Source organism: Ylistrum balloti, unplaced genomic scaffold (assembly GCF_031769215.1).
Source record: "Ylistrum balloti isolate Yb309-2 unplaced genomic scaffold, AGI_CSIRO_Ybal_v1 Utg370928, whole genome shotgun sequence".
NCBI lineage: Eukaryota > Metazoa > Mollusca > Bivalvia > Pectinida > Pectinidae > Ylistrum > Ylistrum balloti.
Window position 1 is genome coordinate 276,556 of NW_026782525.1, and position 14,540 is coordinate 291,095.

The 14,540-nt window shown below is 34.3% G+C and overlaps 1 protein-coding gene across 1 annotated transcript in view; it reads left to right on the forward strand.

The window, feature by feature from the left end:
• Positions 1-2,761: 2,761 nt before the first annotated feature.
• LOC132559506 (cholesterol transporter ABCA5-like) overlaps positions 2,762-14,540 on the forward strand; it is a 41,873-nt gene continuing 30,094 nt past the window's right edge. Inside the window, exons 1-8 of the mRNA XM_060224133.1 lie at positions 2,762-2,848; positions 3,272-3,686; positions 4,896-5,005; positions 9,540-9,766; positions 10,766-11,126; positions 11,954-12,104; positions 12,488-12,653; positions 13,777-13,841. Coding sequence (XP_060080116.1) covers positions 2,762-2,848; positions 3,272-3,686; positions 4,896-5,005; positions 9,540-9,766; positions 10,766-11,126; positions 11,954-12,104; positions 12,488-12,653; positions 13,777-13,841 — 1,582 coding nt within the window. The remainder of the gene's footprint in view (positions 2,849-3,271; positions 3,687-4,895; positions 5,006-9,539; positions 9,767-10,765; positions 11,127-11,953; positions 12,105-12,487; positions 12,654-13,776; positions 13,842-14,540) is intronic.

Below are 14,540 nucleotides of genomic sequence, written 5' to 3' on the forward strand. Positions count from 1 at the left end.
AAAAGATGAGAACGGACGCCGAAGAAAAGGAAAGAGAACATCAAAGGAAAGTGAAAGAATTAGAATTAGAGATTGAAAAAGCAAAACTTCAAAAGGAACGAAATGACACAAATTCTAACCCTGTGCCGTTTAGACTGAAACTGCAACCTTACAATCATACTGAAAGTGAGGATATAGTGACATTCTTATCAGAGTTTACTGCTTTATCAACACAGGCTGGATGGACAGAAGAAGTAAAAATGCTACAGCTGAGAGCCTTGTTAACAGGTAAGGCCAGAGAGGTAGTTATTCAAGCACATGGGTCATTTGAAGAACTTTGTAAAGCCCTAATGGACAGGTACGGGAAAAGGCCCTACCAATATTTCAAGCTATTACAGACAGCCCAAAGGGAACCTAAGGAAACATACAGAGGACTTATGGCAAGAATTGAACAATATCTTACTAGATTTGTGGACTCAGTAGAGGATGTCATGGAAAAATTCAAAGAGGAATATTTTCTTAGTGCATTGCCAGGGTCACAAGCACAATGGATACGCCGTAACAAAGGGTTCTACACTTGAGTGACAAATTTCACTATTAACACCCAGTTTTTCTGATAATGTCTGTAGTTTCACCTATGTAGGAGACCTGTGTATGATATTTTGGAACAAATATTCTTCAGGTTGGTAATGTCAATAGAATAGCTCATATAACACAACTAGAAGAATTAAGGGTTACATTTCGATGAATACACTTTATCAGGCAAATGATCAGTGTGAAGTGTACTAACACTGACTTTTGTAGTGTAATGTCACACTTACGGTAAATGTTCCACTGGTCATGGTATATAAACTTCTCTACAACTGTACATCATGTCCTCATTGACTGTCTAATGAAACCAGTGTTCTCAGCATGAACGCATAAAAGGTTAAACTTATTTTCCTACCACCAGGAAATCCTCCATATTGTCATCCAGTCTTAAAAGTTCAGGCACTTCCTATTCCCTAAAGTTGGTAAAGTTTGCCGGCACTTGTGTTATTGACGTAAGCATCCACATAACAGTATGCTTTAAGGATTGACAATCTCTTTGTTTACTATTCTGTGTTTAAAAATAGAGCAAAAATAAGTAATAGTTGAATGGAATTTGTCCAGTTCTTGTTACAAATAATCTTGTGATAAAACATTGCACAATGTACATCTTGCGAAATACCTGGCAGTGATATTTATGTTCAGAAAAGGTATATTATCTGTCTCAGTATTACTGCTATAGTGATAAAGGCGGACGGTATCCATATTCTAGCAGACTTCTATACAGTAATGTAAGTTACTCTGCAGCATATGATTGATTGTTGAAATCACATTGATGTAAAAGATTACACTTTTTTTTTATTTAATAGTGAATGTAAAGACGTAACAGCTCAACACATTGTGTACATCATATACAGGGTCATTGTTTTTCTAAAGTGGGCCAGTGATTCTATGACATAACTAATCACATTGTAATATTCACTTCATAAGTCGATGTGGCCACATGTACCATCCATACCATCTTGACAACAGACACTGATTTTGGAATGTACATTGTTAGTATGATACAGTCTTGCAAGGATATTAAAAATCAGCCAAGCTGACATGGAGATGACAACATATTTCTGTCAAATCAGGAAGACATTTTGTACATAATTATTTTTATGTAGTCATATTATCTGGGAATATGATATGATTGTTTTGATAATACAGTATATAAACCATGTTCTGGTAAATCCTATAGGTTGGAATTGATAAGAATTTGACCTCTGACACTTAGTGACCTACTGTTAAAACACAGTTCATTTTCTTTTTGTGCTGTCTTCAGTGTCTGTTACTACAGAGGAATGGCATTTTATAACTTCCCCAGATATTTGCCAGTAATCCAGTATACATTGAAATTTAGCGTAATGTTGCATTGTCATAATTAAGTCATGAAAATGGAAAATACATCAAATTAACATAATACTGATAAATAATTAAATGTGTGATTACCCGTATTTAAACTAGTGATATTCTTTACTTTTGTGAACTAATGGAATGTTTTTACTGCCATTAGTAAACTTTACTTGGACCTCTAATTATGGAATCCTAACTGTCAGGTTTGTAATTTTACCAACATATAGGATTCTTCTTAATGCATTAGAATTTAGAAATTCATGAGGATTAAATATCAGTAATTCATTTATTTATTTATTTATCATATCCTTTATTAAATTTACGTAATGTATAACAAAGGTCTATTATGAAACTTCTTTGACAATAGAAATTGGTATTTAGAATATAATAAGCAAATGGCTGTATGGGTCACATACCACAGTGTTGGATATATATTGTACTTACAAGATGTATAAAAATGGATGTTTCTTTCAATTATGCTGTGGAAAAAAAATTGAAAGTGAATTGATTTTATGGAAGATTTTGTGTTTTGAATTTAAAACTGTAAAGCACAATGGATGCTTACATAATGTAGATACAGAGAGATACTGAATTTCTGGTTAAGTATAAGTCCATCAATACCTATTTTTGTAGAAATGCCAGTCAATACTCTTAAATATATTGTACAATTATAAATTCATTTCCCTTCTATTGGTTATTTAACCTCCTGGGCTTATTTAAGTTAAATATGGTTAACACAAAGAATTGAACAGGATGTCTAAATTTTAGTTGATGTTTCAATTTGACTTGAAAAGATTATAAAGTTTGTTTTTGATTTTCCAGATCTTTAGAGCAGAGTGGGTGAAAGCAAATCAAGATGCAGGTGTCATTTGGAGGCCAGTTTAAGGCCTTGTTGAAGAAGAATATTCTTTTGAAAAAAAGGGCAAAAAAACAATTTTTAATGGTATGCTGTACTTTTCATAATTATTTGTGACTTGAAATTAAACCAGTGATTTATGACATGGAGATAGGCTGAAAACTACCATTTCATCATTTATAAATTTATTCACCGAATTCCCTTCAGGATTCTGCTAAGAGTTCAGCAAGGATTCAACTGAATATTGTGCATTTAACTATGTTATCATTGCTTGGCTATCAAATTCTGTACACTGTTTAAGTATTGGTTAACACTTATTCTGTTGGTCTGTTTTTTCCTGTCATTCTGCTTAACAATGTATAAGTTCAGAAATACATGTGGCTCTTGCTGACCCATCGATTTATAACTATAGTGATAAAGCTTCTTGCTTGTTTGTGATTACGATTGTACTTCATCTGTGATATACACTGTATCATTGTATATAATATTAGAATGTGAACTATTTTGTAGGAGTTGTTCTACCCCATATACTTTGCTGCAATCCTTTCTGTCATTAAACTAACAACAAAGACAGATACACTGTCATCGATATCCTTCATGAAAGCCCGGACACTTGACAACAACACACTCCAGTATCCAGACACTTTCCAAGGAAAGAACATTCTGGTGTCCCCAGACACAGCAGAAATCCGGACCATCGCAAATGATTCTGTGGCCATCCTTCAGCAGATGTTGAATTTACCAAGTCTGCCAACACTTCTGTATTACTCTGATCAAAACTCCATGGACACTGCCTATACAGCACACAGTAGTAACATCAGTGCTGGACTCCTGTTTTATTATGATGGCAAGACAAACACTTCCTACGCCATACGGACACCACATGATAATGCTGCAGATACAACCAGTTGGATAAGACAGCAAGGTCAGTATAACGTCATGGTTGTGATTTCTTTCTGTTTTTAGTATTTGGGCATTTTTTCCTTTTTACACCCCCACTTATATACGGGGAGTAAACTGGGATGGTGGATATATAGGAACACATTTTATACATACATCCATGATAACCTTATATTTATAATTTGTATTGCATTTGCCTGTACGTCATTAGTATATACGTCATTAGTATAACAAATTGTAGTGACTGAAACTGTATACTACCATTGACAGTGTTTTGATTTGAATAGGAAATTAACTATATTTCAACAAAAACGTTGCCTGTCATTTTCGGTATCATTATACTATCTTATCAAAAGTTGTTAGTCTTTAATTAGAGACCTCTTCAAAAACCAGATTCAAAGTTATGGCAGAACAAATTTCTTGTCTTATACCTAGTTTGTCACAATATCTATATAAGCACCTTAACACAGAGCATCACCAAGTTTGTCAATGTCATCTGTTAAAGTTGATCTGATAGTCGAAACATGGAATCCGCTAGAAAACAAAATATTCTCATGATTGCCTTTGCTTATTGGCAGGAGCAAGTTCCATTTAGAACTGCAATGGTTATCTTGTTCTGCAAACCACATAAATCCACATCATGAAAATGTACATGTCCAAGCCATTGGACATTGTGCTACTGGACTGTTGAACATATTATTGGTGTTCATAAGTGTGTTTCCAGCTTCCAATTTTGTTAATCTGTTTCAAGCATCATGGAAATTTAATCAGCCATATATATGTAGTGCTTCAATGGTTATGCATGAGTAAATCGCTAATGTTGCTGAAATTTCTCATTTTATATTATCTGTCACAAAAATTGTATTCATACTGACTGTATATTACTGTCTGGTAATGATTCATTTCTTAGATATGTACAACATATCTCATGGACCCGAGATCAGATTTCGTTTATATTCACACCAAAACATCATACTACCAAGGCCTACACCTGATTATATTTTGATGATCATTGGTCAAGGTTTAAGGTCAAAGGTCACCTTGGCCCCTTTGGTCCAGGGGTAGGGGGTTACATCTATGTGAGCCCCTTCTGTTGCGTTCTGTATATCTTTGGGTCATATAGAAAGTGGTTAATTTTGATGAGTGGTATAGTTTTTAGACACTTTATGACTGTGTAAAACATAATTAGTAATGAAAATCTGGCTATGAATGATGACTAGATTTAGTTTTACAGATCAATGTCGTAATGGAGATGGACAGGACACTACAAACTGTGATGCCAATAAGTATCTGAACAGTGGATTTTGTCTTATCCAAGCTGCAGTGGATGCAGCAATCATAAGGGTAAGTCAAGGAAAACCAAACTAAGATGATGTTGTGGATTAAAATACCTGTAATCACATTCCACTACCAGGACAGATGTCAAATATACCTGGTAGTTTTAACTGAAAAAATACAATAAACACAATCATTTGGTTTCTTAGTGGGGTTACCGTTTTGTCAATTTTATTCAGATTTTGACATGCAGTTTGTTATTGTGTTCATGATATGATCAGAATGATTGCAGTAAAGGACACTTAGTCAGTTCATGATGTAAATCATCACTTAGTCAGTTCATGATGTAAATCATCACTCAGTCAGTTCATGATGTAAATCATCACTCAGTCAGTTCATGATGTAAATCATCACTCAGTCAGTTCATGATGTAAATCATCACTCAGTCAGTTCATGATGTAAATCATCACTCAGTCAGTTCATGATGTAAATCATCACTCAGTCAGTTCATGATGTAAATCATCACAGTTCATGATGTCAGTTCATGATGTAAATCATCACTCAGTCAGTTCATGATGTAAATCATCACTCAGTCAGTTCATGATGTAAATCAGAACTCAGTAAGTACATGATGTAAATCATCACTCAGTCAGTTCATGATGTAAATCAGTCATGTAAATCATCACGTTCATGATGTAAATCATCATCAGTTCATCAGTCAGTTCATGATGTAAATCATCACTCAGTCAGTTCATGATGTAAATCATCAGTTCTCAGTCAGTTCATGATGTAAATCATCACTTCAATCAGTTCATGATGTAAATCATCACTCAGTCAGTTCATGATGTAAATAATCAGTTCATGATGTAAATCATCACTCAGTCAGTTCATGATGTAAATCATCACTCAGTCAGTTCATGATGTAAATCATCACTCAGTCAGTTCATGATGTAAATCATCACTCAGTCAGTTCATGATGTAAATCATCACTCAGTCAGTTCATGATGTAAATCATCACTCAGTCAGTTCATGATGTAAATCATCACTCAGTCAGTTCATGATGTAAATCATCACTCAGTTCATGATGTAAATCATCACTCAGTCAGTTCATGATGTAAATCATCACTCAGTCAGTTCATGATGTAAATCATCACTCAGTCAGTTCATGATGTAAATCATCACTTAATCAGTTCATGATGTAAATCATCACTTAATCAGTTCATGATGTAAATCATCACACAGTCAGTTCATGATGTAAATCATCACTCAGTCAGTTCATGATGTAAATCATCACTCTCAGTTCATGATGTAAATCATCATCAGTCAGTTCATGATCACTCAGTCAGTTCATGATGTAAATCATCACTCAGTCACTTCATGATGTAAATCATCACATCACTTAATCAGTTCATGATGTAAATCATCACTCAGTCAATTCATGATGTAAATCATCACTCAGTTCATGATGTAAATCATCACTCAGTCAGTTCATGATGTAAATCATCACTCAGTCAGTTCATGATGTAAATCATCACTCAGTCAGTTCATGATGTAAATCATCACTCAGTCAGTTCATGATGTAAATCATCACTCAGTCAGTTCATGATGTAAATCATCACTCAGTTCAAGATGTAAATCATCACTCAGTCAGTTCATGATGTAAATCATCACTTAATCAGTTCATGATGTAAATCATCACTCAGTCAGTTCATGATGTAAATCATCACTCAGTCAGTTCATGATGTAAATCATCACTTAATCAGTTCATGATGTAAATCATCACTCAGTCAGTTCATGATGTAAATCATCACTCAGTCAGTTCATGATGTAAATCATCACTCAGTCAGTTCATGATGTAAATCATCACTCAGTTCATGATGTAAATCATCACTCAGTCAGTTCATGATGTAAATCATCACTCAGTCAGTTCATGATGTAAATCATCTCTTAATCAGTTCATGATGTAAATCATCACTCAGTCAGTTCATGATGTAAATCATCACTCAGTCAGTTCATGATGTAAATCATCACTTAATCAGTTCATGATGTAAAACATCTCTCAGACGGTTCATGTGGAGAAACATAACTCAGTCAGTTCATGATGTAAATCATCACAGTTCATGATGTAAATCATCACTCAGTCAGTTCATGATGTAAATCATCACTTAGTCAGTTCATGATGTAAATCATCACTCAGTCAGTTCATGATGTAAATCATCACTCAGTCAGTTCATGATGTAAATCATCACTTAGTCAGTTCATGATGTAAATCATCACTCAGTCAGTTCATGATGTAAATCATCACTCAGTTCAAGATGTAAATCATCACTCAGTCAGTTCATGATGTAAATCATCACTCAGTCAGTTCATGATGTAAATCATCACTCAGCCAGTTCATGATGTAAATCATCACTTAATCAGTTCATGATGTAAATCATCACTCAGTCAGTTCATGATGTAAATCATCACTCAGTCAGTTCATGATGTAAATCATCACTCAGTCAGTTCATGATGTAAATCATCACTTAATCAGTTCATGATGTAAATCATCACTTGATGTAAATCAGTCAGTTCATGATGTAAATCATCACTTAGTCAGTTCATCAGTTCATGATGTAAATCATCACTTAGTCAGTTCATGATGTAAATCATCATGATGTAAATCATCACTTCAGTCAGTTCATGATGTAAATCATCACTCAGTCAGTTCATGATGTAAATCATCACTTAATCAGTTCATGATGTAAATCATCACTCAGTCAGTTCATGATGTAAATCATCACTCAGTCAGTTCATGATGTAAATCATCACTTAGTCAGTTCATGATGTAAATCATCACTTAATCAGTTCATGATGTAAATCATCACTCAGTCAGTTCAAGATGTAAATCATCACTTAATCAGTTCATGATGTAAATCATCACTTAATCAGTTCATGATGTAAATCATCACTCAGTCAGTTCATGATGTAAATCATCACTCAGTCAGTTCATGATGTAAATCATCACTTAGTCAGTTCATGATGTAAATCATCACTCAGTCAGTTCATGATGTAAATCATCACTCAGTTCATGATGTAAATCATCACTCAGTCAATTCATGATGTAAATCATCACTTAATCAGTTCATGATGTAAATCATCACTCAGTCAGTTCATGATGTAAATCATCACTCAGTCAGTTCATGATGTAAATCATCACTTAATCAGTTCATGATGTAAATCATCACTTAATCAGTTCATGATGTAAATCATCACTTAATCAGTTCATGATGTAAATCATCACTCAGTCAGTTCATGATGTAAATCATCACTCAGTCAGTTCATGATGTAAATCATCACTTAATCAGTTCATGATGTAAATCATCACTTAGTCAGTTCATGATGTAAATCATCACTCAGTCAGTTCATGATGTAAATCATCACTCAGTCAGTTCATGATGTAAATCATCACTTAATCAGTTCATGATGTAAATCATCACTTAATCAGTTCATGATGTAAATCATCACTCAGTCAGTTCATGATGTAAATCATCACTCAGTCAGTTCATGATGTAATTCATCACACAGTTCATGATGTAAATCATCACTTCAGTTCAGTTCATGATGTAAATCATCACTCAGTTCAAGATGTATATCATCACTCAGTCAGTTCATGATGTAAATCATCACTTATCATCATGATGTAAATCATCACTTAATCAGTTCATGATGTAAATCATCACTCAGTTCATGATGTAAATCATCACTCAGTTCATGATGTAAATCATCACTCAGTCAGTTCATGATGTAAATCATCACTTAATCAGTTCATGATGTAAATCATCACTCAGTCAGTTCATGATGTAAATCATCACTTAATCAGTTCATGATGTAAATCATCACTTAATCAGTTCATGATGTAAATCATCACTTAATCAGTTCATGATGTAAATCATCACTCAGTCAATTCATGATGTAAATCATCACTCAGTCAGTTCAAGATGTAAATCATCACTTAATCAATTCATGATGTAAATCATCACTCAGTCAGTTCATGATGTAAATCATCACTTAATCAGTTCATGATGTAAATCATCACTTAATCAGTTCATGATGTAAATCATCACTCAGTCAATTCATGATGTAAATCATCACTTCAGTTCATGATGTAAATCATCACTTAATCAGTTCATGATGTAAATCATCACTTAATCAGTTCATGATGTAAATCATCACTCAGTCAGTTCATGATGTAAATCATCACTTAATCAGTTCATGATGTAAATCATCACTCAGTCAGTTCATGATGTAAATCATCACTCAGTCAGTTCAAGATGTAAATCATCACTTAATCAATTCATGATGTAAATCATCACTCAGTCAGTTCATGATGTAAATCATCACTTAATCAGTTCATGATGTAAATCATCACTCAGTCAGTTCATGATGTAAATCATCACTCAGTCAGTTCATGATGTAAATCATCACTCAGTCAGTTTATGATGTAAATCATCACTCAGTCAATTCATGATGTAAATCATTTGAATTGATTTTCCTATTTTCATTTAAAATCAATTTTGTAAGAGAGCTTTTGAAATTAGCAGTACTCTTTTCTGTGTTACAGATTCAAACAGGTGACAGCAGTTTTCCTGTGCCGGAAATTTCTGTTCAGATGATGCCTAAGCCATCATATACGCCTGATACAAGCTACCTTCAAACCATCTCTTCCATCTACTTTGTGATAGCATACTCCCCGTTTGTCTCCTACCTCACCACTAATCTTGTGGCTGAGAAGGAGAAGAAGATTAAGGAAAGCATGAAAATGATGGGATTGCGTGATTCAGCATTTTGGTAAATACATGCTTGATTTTGAGAAAAATATATTTTGTTAAGTTGTATGATGATACAGCTATTCTGTTCACAGGTTAATCATTATGCTAATTGTACTGGGTTGAATTGCTTTCAGTTTTGTTAGTTGTTGAACTATGTTTCCTTAACCTACTTGTAAGGTCTCATGGGTGATAGATTTGATAAGACGAGATTACAAATTTGAGTGCCTGTTGACTAAAGGATAATTTTTTAACAAAATGTCTATGTATTTCTTTTACAACACTGGCACACATTGATGTAACTTGACTGGCACTCACTTAACCCAATGACTCATTCAATATCTAACCAGCAAGGCTCAGACTTAGTTATATGTAAATCAATAGCTGAAATTTTGATATTTTTGTTTTTGTATTTTACCTAGTAATGATGAATTTACTTTAAAGGTCACCAGCGACAAAAATAAAGAGTTAATGCATCGTGAAAAGTAGATAATGTCTGAAAAAAGTTATGAGTGTATCACACGTTATACAGATAGCACTAATTCTAACTGTAAACCACCGAGGAAGTTAAAATATCCAGAGTTATTTCTTTTCTGTAAAACAAGGATTCTCATTTGTGTGCCGATGCTGGCAAAAATTATAGGCATATAGTATTTTGATGAATGGTAAGGTGAATTTAAGTTATTTTAACTTCATTTGTTCACTGCATATCTATATTTGGAAGAAATGACATCACAGATTTCGGGTGTCAATTATTTCCAAAAGTTACAGGAGAATGCCAAACCATGGACAGGTAATCAAACTCACCTGTAGCCAGCGCACTTTGCTACAACAGTATTGAGAGGTGAAAATCAATTCAGGGTACTACCTAAAGGATAGACATGTCAGAATATAGATATCTATAAAAAAATATTACTGGTGACCTTTAAGGAGTTCTTCATAGCTTTACATGACCTTGAATCAAATTTAAGTTGAAGTTATAAAACATATTAACCTATAATTTATTTCTTTATATTGACAGGTTGTCATGGGGACTCGTCTATCTAGTTGTGATTGCCATATCAACAGCAGTTATCACAGTTCTTATGATTGCAACGTCATTCTTTGCAAACAGTAATGCCTTCCTATTCTTCCTCATCCTTTTCTTCTATGGCCTTTCCATCATCACCTTTGCATATATGTTGACACCCTTCTTCAGCAAGGCTCAGACTGCTGGTGGCTTGGCCAGTTTGATGAGTATAATCTTTAGCTGTTTGTACCTGGCTGTGAGTCAGACCCGCACCATGCTGCCATCAGGTGCTGTTGTTTACAGTATAAGTCCAGGAGTGCGCTGGCTCTTGTGTATTCTCTCCCCAGTAGCTGTGGCATTGGCTATTGACCAGGTGAGACAGTTACTTTAGCCAATATACATATCCTAATCTAGTTATATAGTGATGTAGATATTGACCCAGTGAGACAGACTTTTTTATGTAACCTGATCTAGTTATACTGATTTACAGTTGATATTGACCATTGGAACAGCTGTTTTAGTTAATATAGGCATTGTGTCTTATCCTTACAAATGTATATCCTAATTTATCTTATTAACACTGTCAATTTGACTATGTAAACTGATGTAGCCATTTACTAATATTTTTGAATAGAATTTAGAAAAAAAAGGTCTATATTGGAGGACTCTACCTCTTGAAGTATTCACAATACAAGCAATACCTGAAGATGGTCTTTAATATTCATATAATTACTTGTTACGGTTCATGCAATTACAGTTTGTTGAAGTTCATGTAATTCTATATTTTGGGTACATGTGATGATATACAATATGTAGGTGAATAGTACCTGTGATGATACAATTGATCATGCCCTCATAATCAGTTTCTCCAACAATTCCATGTACAAAATATATTCACCTCGAAAAAACTACTTCAGGGAGCCGAAATTGTCCTGATGAAGCCTCGACTGGAGGCAAAACTAGTAGACAATTTAGTAAAGTACCCACTAAATGGTAACACTTGTTCTTGTTGCTAAGGTCTCAAATATATTCAGTGTTATAAATCAGTCTCCTTTCCAAAGATTTCTATATACATTCAGTGTTATTTCAAGATATTTGTACTTGAAAAAGCAATTGTAAGAGAATTTAGAGAAGTTTGAAAATAATAATGCAACTAATGATATACCAGTAGATAATAACTTGTTCATGATTTCTTAACAGGCTATATTCCTGGACAAGCCATTGAATGGTGGAATGAACTTCAGCACCATAAATGACGGTGAATTCCCGCTATATGCGCCTATGGTGATGTTGCTTGTAGATACTATAGTGTACTTCTTCCTGGCAGTCTACTTGGACAATGTCCTACCAGGTATGTCGACTGTTTGGCAAAGGAGACCCATCAGGTATATTTTCAACTCCGCTGTTCCAAACAGGTTATAAAATTGTGGCACAATAGAGGGATAGAGAGGTTTACTTCATCTTCCACTATGCAGCTGACGAACCAAATTGGCATCTTTGGCCAAATGTAGAATAAAGGTTATACACATTACCATGTTCTATGCTATTTGCAGCTTGCTCTTGTACTGCTGAAAATGTCTTTGCCATCATGTTGTGTCAAGCAACAATAAATGGAATGCTTTTTATTTTGGTCACATAAAACTGAAATTTTTATTTTTGATAGCATAATATTTGCATGTAATGTCTGTTAATACATATCTTTATCTCCTATAACACTTTTTTTGTTTTTGACAGGGGAGTATGGAGCCAGACAAAAGCCTTGGTACTTTTTGATGCCCTCTTACTGGTGTTCTAAAGGGGATGATGATCTGCAGCTACTCAGCAGAGTGGAGTATGGAGAAGATAATGAAGAATTTGTAGAGTCTGTCCCTGAAGACCTCGGAGACAAGACTGCTGTCAGGTTGTTTTTCAATTTAATTAAATATCTATCGCACTATATTCCTATCATGGAAAATATCGTGTAGTGACACAACAGAGCTCTTATCAATAGAAATTTTGATAATGGTGAATAACACAAATCCTTTTGGTAGTTTGTCAGTGTTTAGGAACTCATCTCTTGTTGGTAAATTGTTTGTCAATGTTTGGAATTTCAACTGTCTGCTGTTAGTTTAAGGAATCCAAGCTGTTATGGCTGCCATTAACGATTATGGTTTTAAATTGACTGAGCATCTGCCTTGTTCGCCTGATCTTGCTCCATTAGACTTTCATCTATAAAGGCCATTTCTAGTACCCACTTTAAGTCAGATGATGACATCATACAAGTAGTGGAGGACTTCCTGAATGGTCAAGAAGAGGATTTCTTTAAAAGTGGCATTGAGGCCCTTAAACATCGATGGCAAATGTGTATCGATACTGAATGGGATTATGTTAGAAAATAATGTCTGCAAAAAGTAAAACCCATAAATATGATGCTCACAACTTATCAATCAGGCATTGTTGCTCAGATCTCAGTGGTAGATTGTTTGTCAGTGTCAGCGAACTCAGCATTAACTGGTAGATTATCACTGTCTGGCGACCCAGTTCCTTTTGGTAGATTGTCATTTTCAGGTGTCTCAGCTCTCATTTGATTGATTATCACTCGTCTTCAGTTGGTAGATCATTAATGTCTGATGTAGCTAGCACTTATTTGAATGTTTCTTGTCAATGTCAGGTCACAGAGCTCTCCTTTGTTAATGATATATTAATTTCTTGTTATTTTACTTCGTACAGTGTATGGAAACTTTTGATTTGCTAAATACTATTTTCACCGTAAGATGGAAACATCAGCTGAGTTATTCATGTTTTATTTGATACACAAATGCCAATAAAATGATATCTGTGTTATCAGATTAACCCTATCTAAGCTCTCAGCAACAAAGGAAGTTTAATACAGTTTTGTACTGTAGGATGATGAAGATATTTGAAAGCTCTTGTAGTGTCTTTAATCTAGTGCCAGTTGTGATTTTTAAGTGTACACATTGAAAATGTGTGGCATCATTATAATCTCCATTATTTTGTGAATTTTATCATTATTGGGGTTGCAGAATTCTAGATATTCACAAAGAGTTCAAGTCAAAGGAGACTAAAGAGATGATCCCAGCTGTTGATGGTAAGTCAGTAGTAACCTTTTACGGCATTTAACAGCAGTGTTGTTTTACATTGAGGTAGCTACCAGCTTCTATAAGGACCCAGCTAAAACCTGTTTATTGTATTTTTAAGGTAGGTTACCTGTGGTTATAAAGGGTGTAATTAATTCCCCCATTGGTTTAGAGACTTGCTGATCCTTTAGTTATTCTTCTTTCCAGCCATAAGGCTCCCAACACTTTTCCTCAAAACCATAAGTTGGATCGTCACCAAACGTTTTGAGATTAATGGGGATCGCCTGTAGATGCATATTTTTTATTCATCAAGGTAGCTGCCATTTTTTTTGTCCTGATTGGCTAATACTTTTCACTTGTAACTTTTGTTTTATTCATTATATCAAGATGAGAATTGGTGGAAATGATATATATATATGACATTCTCTAAGATAAATTGATAGGATATTGTCACTAAAATGACTGCACTATTAAGACTTCTGATAAATTGAAGTTTCTTTTATTATAGGTGTACGTCAGGGTTCTCTGTCAGTGTCAGGTTTATTGCAACAATTAAAAATTTTCAATAATTATGGAATAATTTATATTAGCTTATTTTAATGGATGGACGCATGCTGGGTGTATTTCTGTCATGGACAACCATAGTACCCAAAGCTTTACACATTTGTTTGGGAGATCAAATTGTGGTCGACATGATAAAAGACAATGAC